General features: G+C 44.0%; 1 protein-coding gene across 6 annotated transcripts in view; it reads left to right on the top strand.

The window, feature by feature from the left end:
* Positions 1 to 1,690: 1,690 nt before the first annotated feature.
* The window catches only part of PER3 (period circadian regulator 3), a 56,987-nt gene continuing 40,697 nt past the window's right edge, over positions 1,691 to 17,980 (top strand). For 3 of the 6 annotated variants that reach the window (XR_015555872.1, XM_087446882.1, XM_087446881.1), the window contains exons 1-9: positions 1,693 to 2,441; positions 2,877 to 3,022; positions 3,860 to 3,975; positions 5,512 to 5,713; positions 10,242 to 10,293; positions 13,660 to 13,802; positions 15,277 to 15,355; positions 16,924 to 17,030; positions 17,302 to 17,458. Coding sequence is in view for 5 of the 6 variants with exons in the window: in XM_087446882.1 (XP_087303008.1) it covers positions 2,263 to 2,441; positions 2,877 to 3,022; positions 3,860 to 3,975; positions 5,512 to 5,713; positions 10,242 to 10,293; positions 13,660 to 13,802; positions 15,277 to 15,355; positions 16,924 to 17,030; positions 17,302 to 17,458 (1,181 nt within the window). In the remaining variant the exon portion in view is untranslated. Of the gene's footprint in view, positions 2,442 to 2,876; positions 3,023 to 3,859; positions 3,976 to 5,511; positions 5,714 to 10,241; positions 10,294 to 13,659; positions 13,803 to 15,276; positions 15,356 to 16,923; positions 17,031 to 17,301; positions 17,459 to 17,980 lie in introns of all 6 variants that reach the window. The other 3 variants (XM_087446885.1, XM_087446884.1, XM_087446883.1) reach the window with 3 other exon arrangements.

The following is a 17,980-nucleotide window of genomic DNA, read 5'->3' as shown; positions in this document are numbered from 1 at the left end:
CCTCTTTCCACCACCATTAGAAAAAAGTTCAAATCACTTTCCCTAATTACAAGGCCCGCCATGATCTGGCCTTTCCTAAGTTCCTGACCTCATCTCACACCATTCCTCCCCCATTCCTATTCTCCAGGCAAAGGATACTGCCTGTTTCTCAACAACAAACCTGCTCTGCCTCAGGGCCTCTGCAGACGCTGTTCCCTCCACTGGGTCCACGTCCCCGCCCCCTTCTCACACTCAGGTTTTAATTTCACCTTCTCAGAGAGGCCCTCCCTGGTCACCTGGCTAACGTGCCTCTTGCCTCCTTCACCGTGCACGCCTGTCCCAGTTACACTTCATCCCATTAGCTTGTTTCATGTTCTACACGGCACTTCCCACTTTCTAAACTTTATGGAGTTGTTCACGTTTTATGTCTTAATAAAATGTAGACTCCCTGAGTGGCAGGGACTTTTACCACGTCTCTCTCCCCAGGGACCACAGTCATCCCTGCCCAGATATGCACTCAATAAATATCTGTTGAACGAATGCAGTTTGACAAAATGGAGCTTCAGAGAAGAGTGAGATCCGCCATCCTTTGGAAAAAATAAGGTGGTTTACCCAATACAGGACATGGACGATCGCCACACTTCACCCGGCACCCCCGCTCTTTTATATACAGTTCCTTTCATTTATCCAATAAATACTGAAGATTTTTGACGTACCAGACACTGGAGAGGGGCGGAGCTCTGCACTGTACCTTCCATTCCGGAGGAGTTGAGACACAATCTAAAAAGAGCCTTCAGTCTGCTGTTTTTTCAAAGGGCTTCTCTACACCTTCCTTTTCTGAAACACTGTCTTTTACTTACACTTGTCTGCCTCCAGTTGCCAAATGAGTCTGCAACTTTAAGAAGACCAGGGAAATGTTTACGTTTCACTGTCAAAATTCCGTTCCTGAAAATCGGGTTTGATTTCTCCAGGGCCCTCACCTAGAGTGAGAGGAGAGCAACGAAGTTAAGAAAGATGGAAACAACGGGAACCTGAGAAGACGCAGAGAAAGCGCTCGGATCTCCAGCGCCTTCTCCCGGCTGCCCAGGGGTATCCAGAGCCGCCTGCCCGCCCGCCGCTCCCCAGTGCTCTCCCGTCACTCCACCGCCGGCAGCGGCGAGCACCAGCGCGCCTCCCCGCCGCCGCCCCCGCCCGCCTCTCACGTGGAGGCCGCGCCGGCCCCGCCCACCCCCAAGGCCCTGGGTCCCGCCCCCATGTGACTGGCGTCTCGAATGCCCTATCACTGCCGCGCTGGCTGCAGGCGCCGCCGCGGCCCAGCCCCCGGCGCCGGGAAAGGGGCCAGGCTAGCGACTCGCGTGGCCAGGCCTTGAGCCTGTTCAGGACCCCTCCGCCCCCTGCATACGCGCCAGCCTGCCGGGATTGGCCGAGCGCCCCCCTCCGCCCGACCCCCAGCGTTATGTAACGAGCACTGGGGCCTTCGGCCCCGCCCACTCGCCTTCGGTTAGGTAACCTGGGCGCCGCAGCGCGGGCCCCGCCCCCGGGCCAATGGAGGCCCGCCGACCCGGCGGTGGCGGCCAATCGCGCGGCCCGGAGGCGGGGCCGCGTCACGTGGCGCGCGGGGGCGCGGCGCCGGCGGCCGCCCGGCACGCGGTGGGCCTCGAGACTGCGCGCGGCCGGGCCTGGCGGGGCAGGCGGCTGCGCGCGGGGCGGCGGCGGCGAGTGAGTGTTCGGCCGGGCGGGGAGGGCTCGGAGCTCGCCGTCCGCGGGGCCTAGGTCGCCGCGAGCCTACCCTGCGCTCTGGGCCGGCGGCCGGGCGTCGCCGGGGGCGGACCTGGGGTCCCCGGAACTTTGTGCCTGAAGTTGCCGCCGTCCCCGGGTCCCGTGTCTGGGGCACGCCGCCTCTGCAGAGCTGCCGGTGGGCGCGTCGGTGAATCGGAGTCTGGCCTTGTGAGCCCCGGACTGAGGGTCCTCCGCGGGGCTGCCCCGCTGGCGAGCCACTGCCTGGTTTCCGGCATCAGGTTGTCAGCGTCTCTTGACACTTGTCACCTTTGTTTCCCCCCTGCCCCAAGGCTGGCGTTCCCGTGAGTGGGGACATCCAAGACCGTATGGAAATTCCAGGAGAGAGCGGTGCCTCCAGATGAGCAGAGATCAGGAATTGCCGGTTTGTGACGACCGATAATTCTCTCTAAGGCGATGGCGTGGACCAGAATGAGAAATAAATTTCCGTCGCTGATTGCAAAGTAAAAAAGAAGCAGGCGACAGACTGAGACTGCCAAGCGAAAGATGGACCCTTGTGAAGATCTGGCAATGCCCAGCAGTAAGCTCCACGACTCCAGGGGGCATGAACCCAATGAACTTGAAGGACCACAGGCCAGGGCTCTTAAGGCCCTGGGGAAAGAATCTGGCAAGATGTGGAGCCAGAAATACCAGCTGCAGAGCAGAAACGTGGAGAGCAGCAACAGGTGAGCTTCTGTTTTTTTCCCCACAACCTGGTTGGTTGGCTCTTCGCTGGACTAGTAAAAGAGAAAAGAGGGTTGAAATCGTTTTATTCTTTTGTTTGTGAGCTTAGGAAAAAGGTTAGCGGAGACTCAGACAACTTAGAATGAAATACCCTGGAGAAACAAGAAAATTACCCAAGAGTACCAAAAGTAGGTAAAAAGTGGTTAAGAAAGTTAGCTGAGTCAGGGCTGAAATGGGAATGAGAGAGAGTGCAAAATGTTTGACATTTACCAATTTCTTTGCTTAGGATTCCCCACCTGTAAAAAAAGGGATAATTAACCTGTAAACTAAATGAGTTAAATGTTAAGCAGTTAGACAGTTGGACTAGCGCATAATATGCTATTCAGTAAAAGTTGACTTACTATAATTGAAAGTTTATATATTTTTTTGTGTTACAGTGATCGGCAAGATCGAAACAGAGTTTCTGAAGAACTTAGAATGGTTGTCCAAGAAATGAAAAAATACTTCCCGTCAGAGAGACACAATAAACCAAGCACCCTAGATGCCCTCAACTATGCCCTTCGCTGTGTGCATAGAGTACAAGGTAAACAGGCTGGAGGGAAAATACAGTCATGCAAGTGCAGTGTTGCTCACGAACGTCAGCCAAGGCGGAGGAGTTGTCAGTGTAGTTTTAGTCACTTAGGTGTTTTGAGTTTTTTTGGTGCTTTATGTAAGATGAGCAGATCTGTACTGATTCCGTTAGTGTCTTAGTTTTTCAAATTAGGAACCCCAGGAGAACCTTATTTGTGTACCAGTTTAGTAACTGTGCAGTATGCTGCTGGTTTGTTGCAGGAGAGTAGAGTTCAGCATAAGCACGTTTTGAAGACTCACTTTTTGAAGGAGCATTATCTTCTATGGATATTAGGGGAAAAACTTACATTTTTCTAAATACAATTTACCTTTCCTTGTTCATACATATACCTTTAAAATGCAGTCATGACATATCAGGAATTTACCAAATTAAAAATGAGCACCTGTAAACACTTTTTCTTTTTATCTGACTTTTCTTCTCAAAGGGTTTCCTAAAGTACACATTCTCTAGCACAGACCTCTGTCGCTTCATGTATGATATGTTGTTTCTGAATACTGGAGGAGTGTTTCTGCCGTAAACATTTCCTGTGTGTGTATTTGGAATTTTTGGTTTCAGTCCCTTAAATGTATCTTGTTCCTGGTGATCTAGAAATGCAGAATTCATAAAATTCAAAATCTTAAGTTTGCATAACTGTCAGTCTTTTAGGTGAAAGAAGAAAATGGTCTGATTTCGAGGAAAGCACACTGAGGTGTCCTCATCCGAAAAAAATAAGCTAGCTTTAATAGTGATAAAAATGATGTCCTCAAGATATTGTTGTCACTGGACTACCTATTTTCTTGTGTTTCTTAGCCAACAGTGAGTTTTTCCAGATTCTCAGTCACAACGGAGCACCTCAAGCAGATGTGACCGTGTACAGTCTTAAAGAGCTGGCCACTATTGCTTCAGAACACACTTCCAAAAACACGGTAAGAATCCGTGAATTTTGCCATATCCACCTGGGTGATTTTTCCTAATGACCTTATCTAGATGTCTATTTTTAAAATAATAGCAGAGTTTCAGTAACCACAGTTTGAGGTAAACAGTAGGAGAAAACTAGTAAAGACCCGTTGTGTGGGCGTTGTGTACGTGGGAGAAAATGTCCAAAAACAGGAAGCAGCGCTTCAGTAGTAGCTTGCTTTACTTGGATTATGAGGTGCCTCTCTCTCCTTAGCGTCCCTGAGTTCTGTCAAAGTAAGAGAAAAAAATAACACTGCAGAGTAATTTCCTGCATCTTATTCTAATCTCTGAAATGTTCATTTCTATTTATACCATTCTTAGTTCCAATACCTAAGACTTCAAGTTGTAACAACTGGATTTTATAGAACAGGTGAGTTGAGATGCTGTCATTTTTTGTAAAATGTGAAAGAGACACTTAGTATATCTTTTTTGAATCTCTTCATGTTGACAGAATAATTAAACCTCGTGTTTTGCTGATAGGATGGAGATTACTTAATTTTATGTTTAGCTCTCAACATAATTATAACTTAAAGATTTTATAATATTGGAACATGAGCTATCCCTAATATTATAGTAGTGCTTATTTTACTAACTGGTGTGTTCATAGTACTGTAGTAGGTGCTATGGAGATTTAAGGAAAAAAAAGTTTAAGAAAACATTTCCCCTGTAAGATCTTCAAAATAAAGCTAGAGAGGAAAACATACACCAATGTTAGCAGATCCAAACAGTGGCTGATTATAAAGAAGCCACATCTCTGTCTAGTGGAACAAATTAGAGAAATGATTGTTATGTAATGAGGTTTGTTAAAGACACCGTCTTGAGGGAGGTGAATCTTGAGCTTGGTCTTGAAGCCTAGTAGAAGCATGGTGAAGAGAAGACAGTCTCTCCAGGTGGAAGGCACAGTTAGCGGAGGAGGAGAGATCAGAAGTACACATACTGTTTGTATGTTTAGTCAATGTACAATGAGCTGGTGTATTTTTTGGCGTAGAAATCAAACCTTCAGGGCTGGCCCCGTGGCTTAGCGGTTAAGTGCATGCGCTCCGCTACTGGCAGCCCAGGTTCGGATCCCGGGCGCGCACTGACGCACTGCTTCTCCAGCCATGCTGAGGCCGCGTCCCACATACAGCAACTAGAAGGATGTGCAACTATGACATACAACTATCTACTGGGGCTTTGGGGGAAAAAAAAAAGGAGGAGGATTGGCAATAGATGTTAGCTCAGAGCCGGTCTTCCTCAGCGAAAAGAGGAGGATTAGCACGGATGTTAGCTCAGGGCTGATCTTCCTCACAAAAAAAAAAAAAAAAAAGAAATCAAACCTTCAGAATGTAAAATGCTGGTTTTACGGTGACAAGAAGTATGTTGGAGAGTTTTGTTGCCTTTGCAGGATGTGTGTGTGTGTGTTTTAAGCTATTGGTGGTGGCGGAAGTCTAGAAGAAATTCGCCTTTCAGGAAATATTGCTAGTAAGTATCTCCGTATTTGCATTTATTTTAAATGTTTTCCATAGGATACCTTTGTGGCAGTTTTTTCATTTCTGTCTGGAAGGTTCGTGCACATTTCTGAACAGGCTGCTTCGATCCTGAATTGTAGGAAAGATTTCTTGGAGTCCTCTCATTTTGTTGAGCTGCTTGCCCCTCAAGATGTGAGGGTGTTCTACACACACACTGCCCATGCTCAGCTTCCCTTCTGGAACAACTGGACCCAAAGAGGTAAGGGGACCAATATTCAGATGTTTATCTTGTCTGGTAAAGATCAGTTTCATTCTTCCGGAAATAGTACAGAAATTAATGCATTATTTAGAACATGCCAACTATATGGTTTTTCTTATTTCTTTACTTAAAAAGGCACAGAATGTGATGAAAATAGCATTTTAAATGCTTCCAATAAAGATCCAGTAAATTTGCTTTCATTTAGTCAAGTTAATTTCACAGATTATATATCGTAAATATAGTTTGATTACCAGCTTACTGTATGACAGATTAATTGCTATAAAGGCTCTGTTTCCTTTAAGTTAATAAAATTAAATATCTTTCCTCTTATATTGACTTCATTCTTTCTTTGCTTTGGAGATGAACTTCTGATGGTTAGCGCCCTTTTCCAGTTTTTCTTGTCCCTAAAAGTTCGTGAATCTCATTACTTTGTTTTTCTTCTGAAATGCTTATTTTCCTGAAGTGGGGTGCCTGTCACAGTTTTCTTTGTGACATTCAGTCCTGTGTGATCTTTAAATAATTCATTACTTCTTTTTTAAGTCACCCTTTATTACTTATTTCATATTCTTTGTAAAGTTAGTATAGATCAACCTTTTTTTTTTTTTTTAATGATTTTTTTTCTTTTTTCCTCCCCAAAGCCTCCAGTGCATAGTTGTATATCCTAATTGTACACTGTGGGACTCCACCTCAGCGTGGCTTGATGAGCAGTGAGTAGGTCTGCGCCCAGGATCCCAACCAGCGAACTTTGGGCTGCGCAAACTCAACCGCTGCACCACTGGGCTGGCCCGCAACCTTCTTTTTGATTCCAAGCCCTTTTCTCTAATTTTTCTTTAAATTTTACTTTAATTTTTTTTATTATGGTCAAAAACACATTAACAAAATGTACCATCTTAGCCATTGTTAAGTGCACAATTCAGTAGGGTTAAGTACATTCACATTGTTGCGCAGCAGCTCTCCAGAACTTTTTCATCTTTCCAGTCTAAAGGTCTGTACTCATTCCATTTTTTTTTTTGTGAGGAAGATCGGCCCTGAGCTAACATCTGCCAATCCTTCTCCTTTTTTGCTGAGGAAGACTGGCCCTGGGCTAATATCCGTGCCCATCTTCCTCCACTTTATATGGGACGCCACCACAGCATGGCTTGCCAAGGAGTGCGTCGGTGCGCGCCCGGGATCCGAACCGGTGAACCCTGGGTGGCCACAGTGGAGCGCGTGCACCCAACTGCCTGTGCCACCAGGCAGGCCCCTCATTCTAATTTTTAAATCCAGCACTTGATCCAGGGAAGAATAGTCTTACATGCTTCCTTTTTTCAGTGATAGACCTTTGCTCCGTTTTTTGTACGCATTTCATACAAGCTTTAGGAAACACACCTATCATGCTTGCTTCCTTTTGGCTCCCTCTCTCCTGTTCCCATCGTTCAAAAACATTGAGTTCATTTCTCTTGTCTTTCCTAAACACATATTTTCAACCTTTAATTGTCCATATTTGTTTCTCTGCTTTTATTAATTATTTATTCATTTGTAAACATTTATTCAACAATCACTATGGGCCAGGAACTATTCTAGATGCTGAGATACAACTAGGAACAGAACTGACACAATATTGTTTGCCGGCTCTTTCACATTTTTCTCCAGGTATTTTTCCTTCAATGTTGCCTGTATAGTCTCTGTTTTAGTTTTTCAACCCTTTTATCTTTGCTAATTACTTAGTACTATGATATTTCTCCTACATGTAAAAACATAATGTGTCCTGAAATTGTTGTCTTTTGGACCTAAAAGTTGACTTATTCCATGAAGATATGATGTCCATCTAGTTTACTCCTCACGTTGTACTTTTGTCTTATAATAAATCTCAAGCGTTCAGACTCTTCCTGAGTGCTGTGCTTTAGGTCACACCCTGTCGGGGCTGTGCACATGTTCCCTCCCTCTGTCCCTTCCTTTTGAGCTCACAGAACGTTAAGAGGACATAGGAAGCTGTAAACTCAGCACTTGTCAGCTTTTGGCCCTACATTAGAGCCTGTTTCAACTTCCGTTTGTTGTATAGACCTCTCAGAAGGATCTGACCACTATTTCTTTAGAACGTACTTCCAACAACGAGAATTCACACAGTATAGCCTAGGTGTGGAAATGATAATGGCTCATGTGTGCTGTTTGAGATCCCACAGTCTGGCTCCATGGGTTATGCGACTCCTACTGAATGCAGTGGAATTCAGGGGCCTGATGTGCATAAAGAGTGTAAGCGGGTTTACCTCACAGTAGAGTTGCAGGGTTTTCTATGTGCCAAGAATTTTAAGCTAGGAATCTGAAGGTCTGAGTTTTAAATTGAGTTCTGTCCCTTCATGAACCTTGGAGGCCACTTAGGTTCTCATTGTAAAATAAGAGTGATGGTTTCTGAGCAGCCTCTCATCAAGCAGGCTAACGGTTGGGCAAGCACTTTAGCTATTCGGAGTATTTGACAGCATGAAGGATCGTCTTAATTGCTGTCATCTGTTGATCAGTTACTGTTTGCCAGGGACTCTTCTTAATGTTTTAGTAGATTAACTGATCTTCACAAAAACCTTGTGAGGTGTAGATACCATCGTTATTTCCAACTGACAGATAAGGTAACTGTTGGTTTGGGTCTGCTGAGAAGCAAATGCCGAAATGGGATTAGCTGCACAAGAGACTTACTGGGGGAGGGAGAAGGAGAAGGTGAGAGGAGCCCGCAGCCCTCAGTGCAGGTCTGACCCCTGTAGGAGGAGCAAGGAGGACTGGGGAGGAGGAGTCAGGGCCTGCATGCAGCTTGGCCAGGCAGCCAAAGGGAAGTTCAAGCCACAGTCATGCATTGGAGGAGGCCTGCGTCTCCACAGGAGGAGGGGTCCTGCCTCAGGGCTCCCTCTGCACAGCCCTGGGCTGGGAGCAGCCGGGAGGAAGCCGGGCTCAGGGGTGCAGCTGCGGCCTGCAGTCAGTAATGTCACCTAAAGCCAGGAGCCGGGCCCCTTCTCAGCTGCCACAGCCACTGAGGCACAGAGCTAAGTGACTCACCAAGGTCACACTGCCGCTAAGTGTGGAGCTGGCTTTCCCTTGGCAGTGTGACCCCAGAGCTCCTGCTCTGAACCCCGGCTCCTCTGACTGCACAGCTGCCTGTGACTGCCCCTTCAGAACAGGAGAACCGTAATCGGACAAAGGCGTGCGTTTGAAAGTGGCACCAAGGTGTGGTTCCTGTCCGTGAAGATGATCCCGAAAGTTAGGGATGTTTTTGAGACGTCCTTACATTGCCTTAATTCCTTCATGAGTTTAAGCCTTTCCTGTAGCAGTTTCTACGGCAAGACTGTAGCATGTCTTAGGGTAATTAATTCCTGAAGCTTTATCAAGTTGTTCTTTCATTAATTTCTCACAGACATGCTATAAGAATTGTCTTCTGATTTCAGAATTCTGGGACTGTGACTTTCATAGTTTTATGAATTCTAATGGTTTCATCATTGGTCCCTTTACTTTTAAAGTGGAGTATCTTTTTAAAATCACGTACCTTTTCCTTGATCATTCCAAAGCCCGTTTTCTGATTCTTCCTATGACCCTTTCCTTAGAAGTGCAAAGACCTGGCCCATACTCAGTATTTGGGTTCTTGAGAATTCTCGTTGTTTGTGCTTCTTCAGTGTATACTTTTTTAAACATCTCATTGGTTTTAACCATTTCCTTGGTTCCTGTAACCAAGGACTTTTCGCACCATTGAGCAAAGGCCCAGAAGATATGTTCAGGGAACCCTGCCCGGAGGAGATATAGATCATCAGCCAACACCAGGGAAAGGGTCACTGCCCTGATTTACCCTAAGATAGGCATGTTTAAACATTTCTGAATTATCACCTCTCAGATCAATACAATTAATAAGAAAATCAATGAAATCGATGCACACTGTTTGCATGAGGTTTGTGAGAAAGCGTTATTAATGACCCTGTCAGCTGGGACAGTCTTCTGGAGATTCATCTGCCGGTACATGATGAGTTGTTATTTAACCTAGGAACACAACTGTGGGGAATTTATCCAAGGAAAGAGAAAAAAAAATGAAAGAAATTTACATATCATATGCCTAAAAGCAGTAAGTAGTCTGAATTCCCAATTTTTGAGACATGTCCAGATGTTATAGTGTAATAGAATATTGCCACCAAAATAGTTGCTGAGGGATTGTTATTTAATTATAAATAATTATGGGATTATTGTCAAAGGCTTATTACATTGATGTGTGACATAGTGAGTATGGGCAGTTAGAGAAATACAGACGGGATGTAGGAAGCAGTAAGGGAAAGACCCGATGAGAGGCTCACACTGTCTTACCTGAGGGTCCCTGTTAGAATACAAAAGCCCCTGGAAAATACCACATGTGACCCGATCTCAAAGTGAAGGGGGAAGGGTCCTATTTTAATCACGACTATCTGTCTCTCTTAAAAAATAGTTTATCTTGTGTTTGGTGATGGTGTGGCGTGTTTCACTGGGGAGGAACTGCTCTGCGGTGTTGCTCTAGGAGGGGCGATTGACACTGTGTCTCTGTTTGCAGCAGCATCACAGTGTGGATACGCTCCAGTGAAATCCTTCTTCTGCCGGATCCGGTGAGTACAGGGGCTTGTGGAGGCCAGAATGGTGGATTATGCTCTGATTTTATTTGATTGTTTTGTATTCAGCTAGGTCTGTTGTTGATACAAAAGACAAGACTTGGTTCTTGCCACAGGAAGTGTGTGTTTTGATTGAGGAGAAGAAACATTTACTCGAAAAAAGTAGGTAAAACCGCAACAGGAAAAAAGATCAGAAAGATCCTTCTTACCTAGGGGCGTGGAAGAATCACTGATGTTAAGTACACTTTCAAATAACCATTGTTTGGGCTTTTTTGTTTTTGTTTTTGGTCACATTTAATTTTTGAAATTTTGAATAACTTTAAAGAAAGCAAGATAGGTATATATATGAGAAGGATTTAAAAGGTCCAAAGATAGTGAACTAGAAGAAAAGAGACCAAAATTTTAATAGTAGTTGATTTCTGGTAGTATTTAATGGTGATTTTTTTTCTCTTTTAAATTTACTATGATATGTTAATGTTACTTTCACAATGAAAAGAAAAAATATTTTTAAATGACGTAGTGATTGCCAACATTAGTATTGAAGTTACTAAGTGCTCTAGGTATTTAGAGAAGAGAAAGATCCTTGTTGTAGATTAGTCAAACACCGTGGAACTGGGGGGACTTGAGCTAATCGTATTGGAATGCCTGGAGGGACAACCTGAGGAAAGTTGTGGAGGGGAGAGGGCCTGTGGGTTCATTGTCATTCACGGGTGAATGCTGCCTAGTAAGTACTCTGTGTGTTTGCTATGTTAATAAATATTTCTGGGTGCCTTTTTGAGCCAGACACTGTTAAGGTGCTAGGATCAAAACAGAGTTCTTGCCCTCATGGACCTCACATTTGGGGGGAGGGGAGGAGTAACAATAATGAACAGATATCTAAATACACGTGTCAGCTGGCGGTAAGTTCTGTGTAGAACAATAAAGCCGGGTGAAGGAATTCTGGGCTGTGGAGAAATTACTGTTGTATTCAGGGTGGTCAAGGAACTCTTCTCTAATAAGAAGCCTAATTGGAGCCAGAGACCTGAAGGAGGTAAGGGAACAGACATACACCTATCTGAGGGAAGAGTGTTGCAGGCAAGTGCAAAGTCCCCGGGGCAGCACATGCCTGGCCTGGGCGAGGAGTAACAAGGACGCTAGTGTGGTGTGAGTGGAGGGACAGGGTGAGGGTGGAGAAGATGGGGAAGCAGGGGCCAAACCGTAGGGCGCTTTGAGTTCAGAATGAAGTGTTTCGTTCAGATTACTCGTTGATTTATTTTTAAAACTTTACTTTGGTAATTTTCAAAATAATATAAAAAGTAGAGAAAACAGTACAGTGAACTGATAAGTACTTATCATTCAGCTTTAGTGACTTTAACTCATAGCCAGTCTGGGGTCATCTGTGCCACCACCTACTCCTCAACTGCCCCGCCCCATGATTTTGAAGCACATCTCAGATCTCGTGTCATTTCCTCCATCGGTATTTCAGAATGTAATTCTAAAAGATGAGGTTCTCGTTAAGCATCATGATGCTCAAATTGTCCCATCTTTGGCCCTCAGGAACCCCTGGAGCCAGCTCCTGTGCCCTGTTGAGAGTGCCCTTATCGTTTGTGACAGCTGCTTTTGTTTCAGACTTGCTGTCACAGGCTCAACCTAGACATTTCCCACCCCAGACCCGGAGTCAGTCATTTCTTCAAGGATCCCTCTTTCTTGGTGGTGGGAAACGGCGTTACCATTTGGGGACCAAATCTGTATGGTCAGAGTGGTGGTTGCTGCAGGGTTATCATTGCTTCTAGGAGTTTTCAGTGGATAGAGATAGGACAGTGTCATTTTTTAGAAGGAGAACTAGTTTACGTTATAAAAGGATCGTGTTAGGTGCTGTGTTGAAGACCCTGGGGAGGGGCGAGAGAAGCAGGGACGCCATTAGCAGGCTATTAGGAGATGCAGCTGGACCGGGGTGGTGGTGGTGGACATAGAAGCATTTAGGATATTCTGGGTATTTTTGGAAGGGAGAGTTACCAGAATTTATTAATGAACTAGTTCTGGGTGTGAAATAAGAAGAGGCGTCAGGGTGACAGAAGGGTCCTTGGCTCAAGTTGCCGTTTATTGGAGTAGAGGAACTTGTAGGAAAGCAACTTCGTGGGGAGGGCAGGGGAAGAATATGTTGCTTAGTTTAGACAAGTTCAGCTTGCGCTGTCTGTTAGGAATGGAAGTTGTGATGTTGATCAGGCATTGGTACATGGGTCTGGAGTTCCGGGGAGGAGTGCAGGCTAGAGGCAGACGTTCAGGTCATCAGCGTGTAAACGGCATTGGGAACCTGAGGGCTGGATGAGCCTGGAAAAATCATTCACAGGCGCGGGAGGGGAGCAGGAGGTACAAGTACAGATGCCTGTGGGTCATCCTCAGGAGAAGGCTCTTCTGCATGGTGCTCTTTTCTCAGTGAAGTAGGGAGCAGGGGCACGGTTGAGAGCGGAGAAGTGGGGGGAGATCCTGGAGTCTGAGGAGAGAAGAGGAAGCAGAGGGGGAGCGGGAGTGGGCGTGGCCTCTAGAACCTCTCAGCAGCTGAAGACCCACAGGTGGGGGGTGGGTGTGCGTAGTCAGGAATTTAAACGGTGGTGGGAGAGGAGAGGCAGGATTGGTGGGAATGTGGGAGCATGAATTCAGTCGTGGACATTTGACTTGGAGGGGCTGGTGGCATATCGGAGTAGACATGTCCTCTGCTTAGCTGGAGCGCTAGAGCAGGACGAAAGTCTTGCTGGTGGTCCATCAGAGCCACCCCCCACCTGGCGAGCTGTTGGGAGAACGAGAACGCGGCGCCTCTGCTCCACAAGGCTTGGCAAGTGGGTGCCCGAGGGAGTGCCCACTGCATCCGAGGCCCTGCGCCTGTCAGGCTGGTGACTGAGGCCACGAGACTGTGTCAGGCCTTTGAAGTCTCGAGAGGACAGGAAGGGGTGACGGGGATCTGGCTCTGGCACCGGTCGCAGGGACGCTATTTTCTGTCGTGCGGTACTTGGTTTAGACGAGTGAGACAAGACGGGCAATTATCCTTCCCTCCTCACAGCAGAAGCGGGAAGTCAAACTGGGAATTGAGGGCGTGGAGGTCAGGAGAGAAGTCTCGGAATGACTAGTTCCATTTTTACACTTTCGGTAATCTAAGCCGGTTCTCCGTAAAACCTCTTATTCAGCGAGCAACTAATGAGTATAATTGCCCTGGGTCACTGAAAATTTAAACTAACGTTTCCCTTCTTTTAAAAATAAATATGTTTAAACATTTTAGATTTGGATATATTTCTCTTGGAAATTACCAATAAAACCTTTTTCCTGGCCTGTTTCACGTTGGGCTACTGAACCACATCGGGGCGCACTGATCATTTTTGTTCTGTTCAGTGGAGGAGGAGACAGAGGGCAAGAGAAGCATTCCTCCCCGTTCCGGATCATCCCCTATTTGATTCACGTACACAGCTCTGCCCACCTGGAACCTGAGCCCTGCTGTCTCACGCTGGTCGAGAAGATTCACTCTGGCTACGAAGGTGAGTTGGGAGTGTCTGCTTTTAGGTCAGATGTAACCTGTCAGCACAGCAGTGGGAGGCCGCAGAGGCCTGTGGATCGCAGCCACAGCACCAGAAGAGAGTGCTCGATCTTCAGTGTGGCCCTGAGCTCTGGGGTGTTTGTAGCTGATGTCTCCTGAGGTCACAGGTTACAGCCCTTAGCTTCTCGTGCCGTCTCTCCTTCAAGGACAGCACGGCCTAAGGGTCTAAGCATAGACTTGGCCACAGATACTTGGTCCTCTAATCCTTTCTCTGCTGGTACCCGTCCTGTGGCCTTTTACTTCTGTCTTGTGTAAAATAAGAGCATTGCAGTTATTGCACAGAAAAGTCACAAGAATGAATTTATGTTTTTAAAGTGTTTTGAAACCCCCTGAGTAAAAAGTATAGTTTACATCTGCTGATGGCAGAACCACATTTCTAAATTCATGTATCAGTGCAGAAGCAGCTTCCATTTATTACTTGGAATTACAGTCAGTTCTGCTGCTGTAACATGACATATGCTTTCCTAAAAAGTATCATCCTATGCAAAAAAAATTACACGATAAAAACATAGGGCTTATGGGAGAAATGAGATTAGGGGCACGACACTCAAAAACTTAACACACATTAAAAGTAAGAGGAGAATCTAATAAAAATGGTAACCCAGTTTTGCACACGTTAAATGATTTGGGATTACACGAACGCTGCAATTACAGCACCCACTGTGGAAAAGCCCTGCAGTTTGCTGTGGACGTGGGTGTTGGAAGGGCCGCAGCATGTGAGTTACTGTGAGGGGTGGAAGGAGGGTTGTCTGAAGGCAGACAGAGTTCTAGCACCGGATTGGACGAGCGTGTCCGTGACACTCACACTCGGTGGGCTGAGGTAGCCGTGGACGTCCCCGGTGTGCGTGCTTTTGTGTCTTCCTGTGACTCCATTCAATTAGGTGGTGTTTTCTGCACCTCAGGTTTCTTGCAGATGAAATTGTACATAAGCAAATGCAAAATTAGTGTGATGCTCAAACCATGTATCAAGTCCCAGATTTTCAAAGCACGCTATAGCAGAACTTGTTGACAGCACCAATTTTATTACACAAGCTTAAAAAGTCCACGTTGGGCTGACGTTTCAAATCCTATGTGCTTGGTTATATACAACCACTAAATAGGACTGCGCTTTTCAGGCCTCAACTGAAGTTCCTCCAGCTTTGACTGTTGGATTATTTCTGATGAGTAAGCTGATCAGTGTGCATAGACTTTCTCTCTCTGTTTAAAATTAACTTTTAGTAGGCTTCACATTTTGACCTAATTAAAATATAATTAATAATGAAAATTATCATCATTTAACTGTAGCTTTGGCTACTCAAAGGCCAGGCCCCTAAGTGAGATTTCTACCATTTCATGTAGAGATTGTGTTAAGTGGTTAGTTAAGTAGATGATTAATTAGATATTTGCCTTTAAATGAGTCTTTCTGTTCTTCGTAGCTCCCCGAATCCCAGTGGATAAAAGAATTTTTACCACAACACACACCCCAGGGTGTGTTTTTCTTGAAATAGAGGAAAGGTAGGTACTTTTTTAAGCTTAAAAGACATTTGTTCCTGAAAGTAAATAAAAGTATGTAAAGGTTACATTATGTTTACATACTTCTGCATTACATAACTGATGTCTCTCCATTTGCCTCTTTGGTTTTAGTTAGTTCGAAATTTGTGTTGTCTAATTTTTTAGTGTAAATATCTTGCATGCTGTACTTCTGAGATTTATCAGTTATCATATTTGACTACACACCAGTCTGCTTTAGGTAAGTCAGGAATTATTGTTCCATTTTACACAAGAGGACAGTGAACCTGGGGGCCAATTTGCCAAGAGCGTATATAGTTTTTATGATTGTACTCAACATGAGACTGAGACTCTGGCCTCCCAGCTGCTAATCCGGTGTTATTTCCACTCAACAAGTGCTCCCACACCAGTTATGATGACATTTTTATTAGTCCGAAGTGAGGGGGAGAAAAAAAGAGAAATCAGGAGAGGTTTTATTTTTTTGGTAAAGCTAAACTTATTTAATTTAAAGGATTGTTGTTTATTTTGAGCTTGTGTCCTTCCTACATATTCTGGTGTTAAGATAGTCTTTCTTATTTGAAGAATAGTCATAATGGGTAGTAGTTGTTGCTTATTGTTGTTTTTTAGTATCTTTATTTGGAAAAATAAAACATTATCTGCTTATCAGTACCCTCCATTTTTCCCCATATTTATTTTAAAATTTTACTTACCCATGAAATCTGGGAACCAGTGCACCATACCACACATAAATGTAAAGCAAAAATGTCAAAAACCTGGCGCAGTTATGAGAGGTATTAATTTTGATTTTTAAAAAATGTTAACATCTGAAAATGAGTTTATTTAATAATAGTGTCCCTGAAACTAAGCAGTAATTGGTGAGTTATTTTGTATAATATAATCTGTAGACAGTAAGAAAATTTAGCTAGAGGTATTCTGCATATGGCTTAAATTTATTGCATTAGGAAATATTTGTGAATTTGTACACATAGAAAATGTCTGTGGAGTCAGTTCTTTCTGAGTCGCCCTGAGTGTCTTGCCATCACTGTTTCCCTGTGAAGCTTTATCCTGCACGTGTCTTTTTGTACTGGTTGTTTGTCTAGTCAATATTATGTTTTGGGGTCATTGGTTTTGTATAATTTTAATGACACTGTATAAATTTGTAGCCTGCTGTATTCATTTAACATCATAAGATTGTTCTATGTTATGATGTGATCTGTGTAGGCTGGTTAAATGGCAGCACAATGGAGAGACCTCTGAGGAACTGGTTAAAAATATAGATTCCTTGTCTTACCCCAGAAATTCTGATTTTGTTAGCTTGCAGTGAGCCTGCGAATCTGTTTTTTAGCAAGTTCCGTAGATGACTGTGTCAGATGACCACCTTTTCTTAGGTTAGGTAACTATTTCCCCACAGTGTGGGCACGTAGATTGTGTGTTGCTTTTCTAAATGCTGTAATGAACATCTTTTGCATACTTCTTTTTTCATATTTAGAGTTAAGTAAAAAAGTATTTTTAAAAAGTGTAAAAATTACTTGATGCGTAAAACACGCTGCTCGTGCTGTGTGTCTGTGCCCCAGAGCCGTGCCTTTGCTGGGTTACCTACCTCAGGATCTGATTGGAACATCTGTCTTAATGTATTTGCACCCGGAGGACCGTTCTCTGATGGTTGCCATACACCAGAAAGGTAAGGACCTACTTCTTTATAGGAGGAAATTTTTTTCAGTCATTTTTTTATCATCTGTGCTAATTTTTTATTTCATTTCTTATTAGAGCTTCTCATAAGCTCTAATCATTAGAGCTTAACCTTTAACCAGGTAAGCAATATATTGAAACTGCTAAAACAATTTCTTTTTCTATTTTGACATTCTAAAAAATTTACAAATAAAGGCCTAAAAAAAGACATTTCTAATAAATGTGTTAAATAAATTGTGATTTTGTCTTATTATTTTATGTAGTCTTGAAGTATGCAGGCCATCCTCCCTTTGAACATTCACCTATTAGATTTTGTACTCAAAATGGAGATTACATCGTATTGGATTCCAGCTGGTCCGGCTTTGTGAACCCGTGGAGCCGGAAGGTTTCTTTCATCATTGGTCGGCATAAAGTCCGAACGTAAGTCAACGAGTTTTCTGAAAGATCTTTTTTACCAAATAATCTTCCTTTGCCTGTTGACTCCCCTTTGAATCGGCTGACGCGTGACCTGCGTAGAGCACAGAGTTTTCTTCAGTGCTTTTGGAAAACAGTGGCAACGTGCATCAAGAGCCTTGAAAGATTTCTACCTCTTCCACCTAATGATTCCCTTATGGGAATATTCTAGGAAATATGCCTAAATACAGAAAAGCTTTATAGAGAAAAGACAGATTTTGCAATGTTCTTTAATCACAGTGGCAGACTTAGAGTAGCTTAAATGTCCATCATTAAATATGGAGTATTTGCTTGACATGTGATTATATTGGTCAATAAAAATTTTTACAGAGATTATATGACACGGGAAATTGATATATCAGATGTAAAAAGCAGCATATAAAATTATTTCTACCATATGATTATAATTCTGTTTAAAACACACACGCTAACTGTGAAATAGGAAAAAGAAGAGAAGGAAATAAGTTGAAATATAAATTTTAGTTATGT

This window comes from Ceratotherium simum, chromosome 22 (assembly GCF_057802395.1).
Source record: "Ceratotherium simum simum isolate JZ-2026a chromosome 22, ASM5780239v1, whole genome shotgun sequence".
NCBI classification, from domain to species: Eukaryota; Metazoa; Chordata; class Mammalia; order Perissodactyla; family Rhinocerotidae; genus Ceratotherium; species Ceratotherium simum.
The sequence above is the reverse complement of the archived record's forward strand: the minus strand, read 5'-3'. Positions and strand labels throughout refer to the sequence as shown.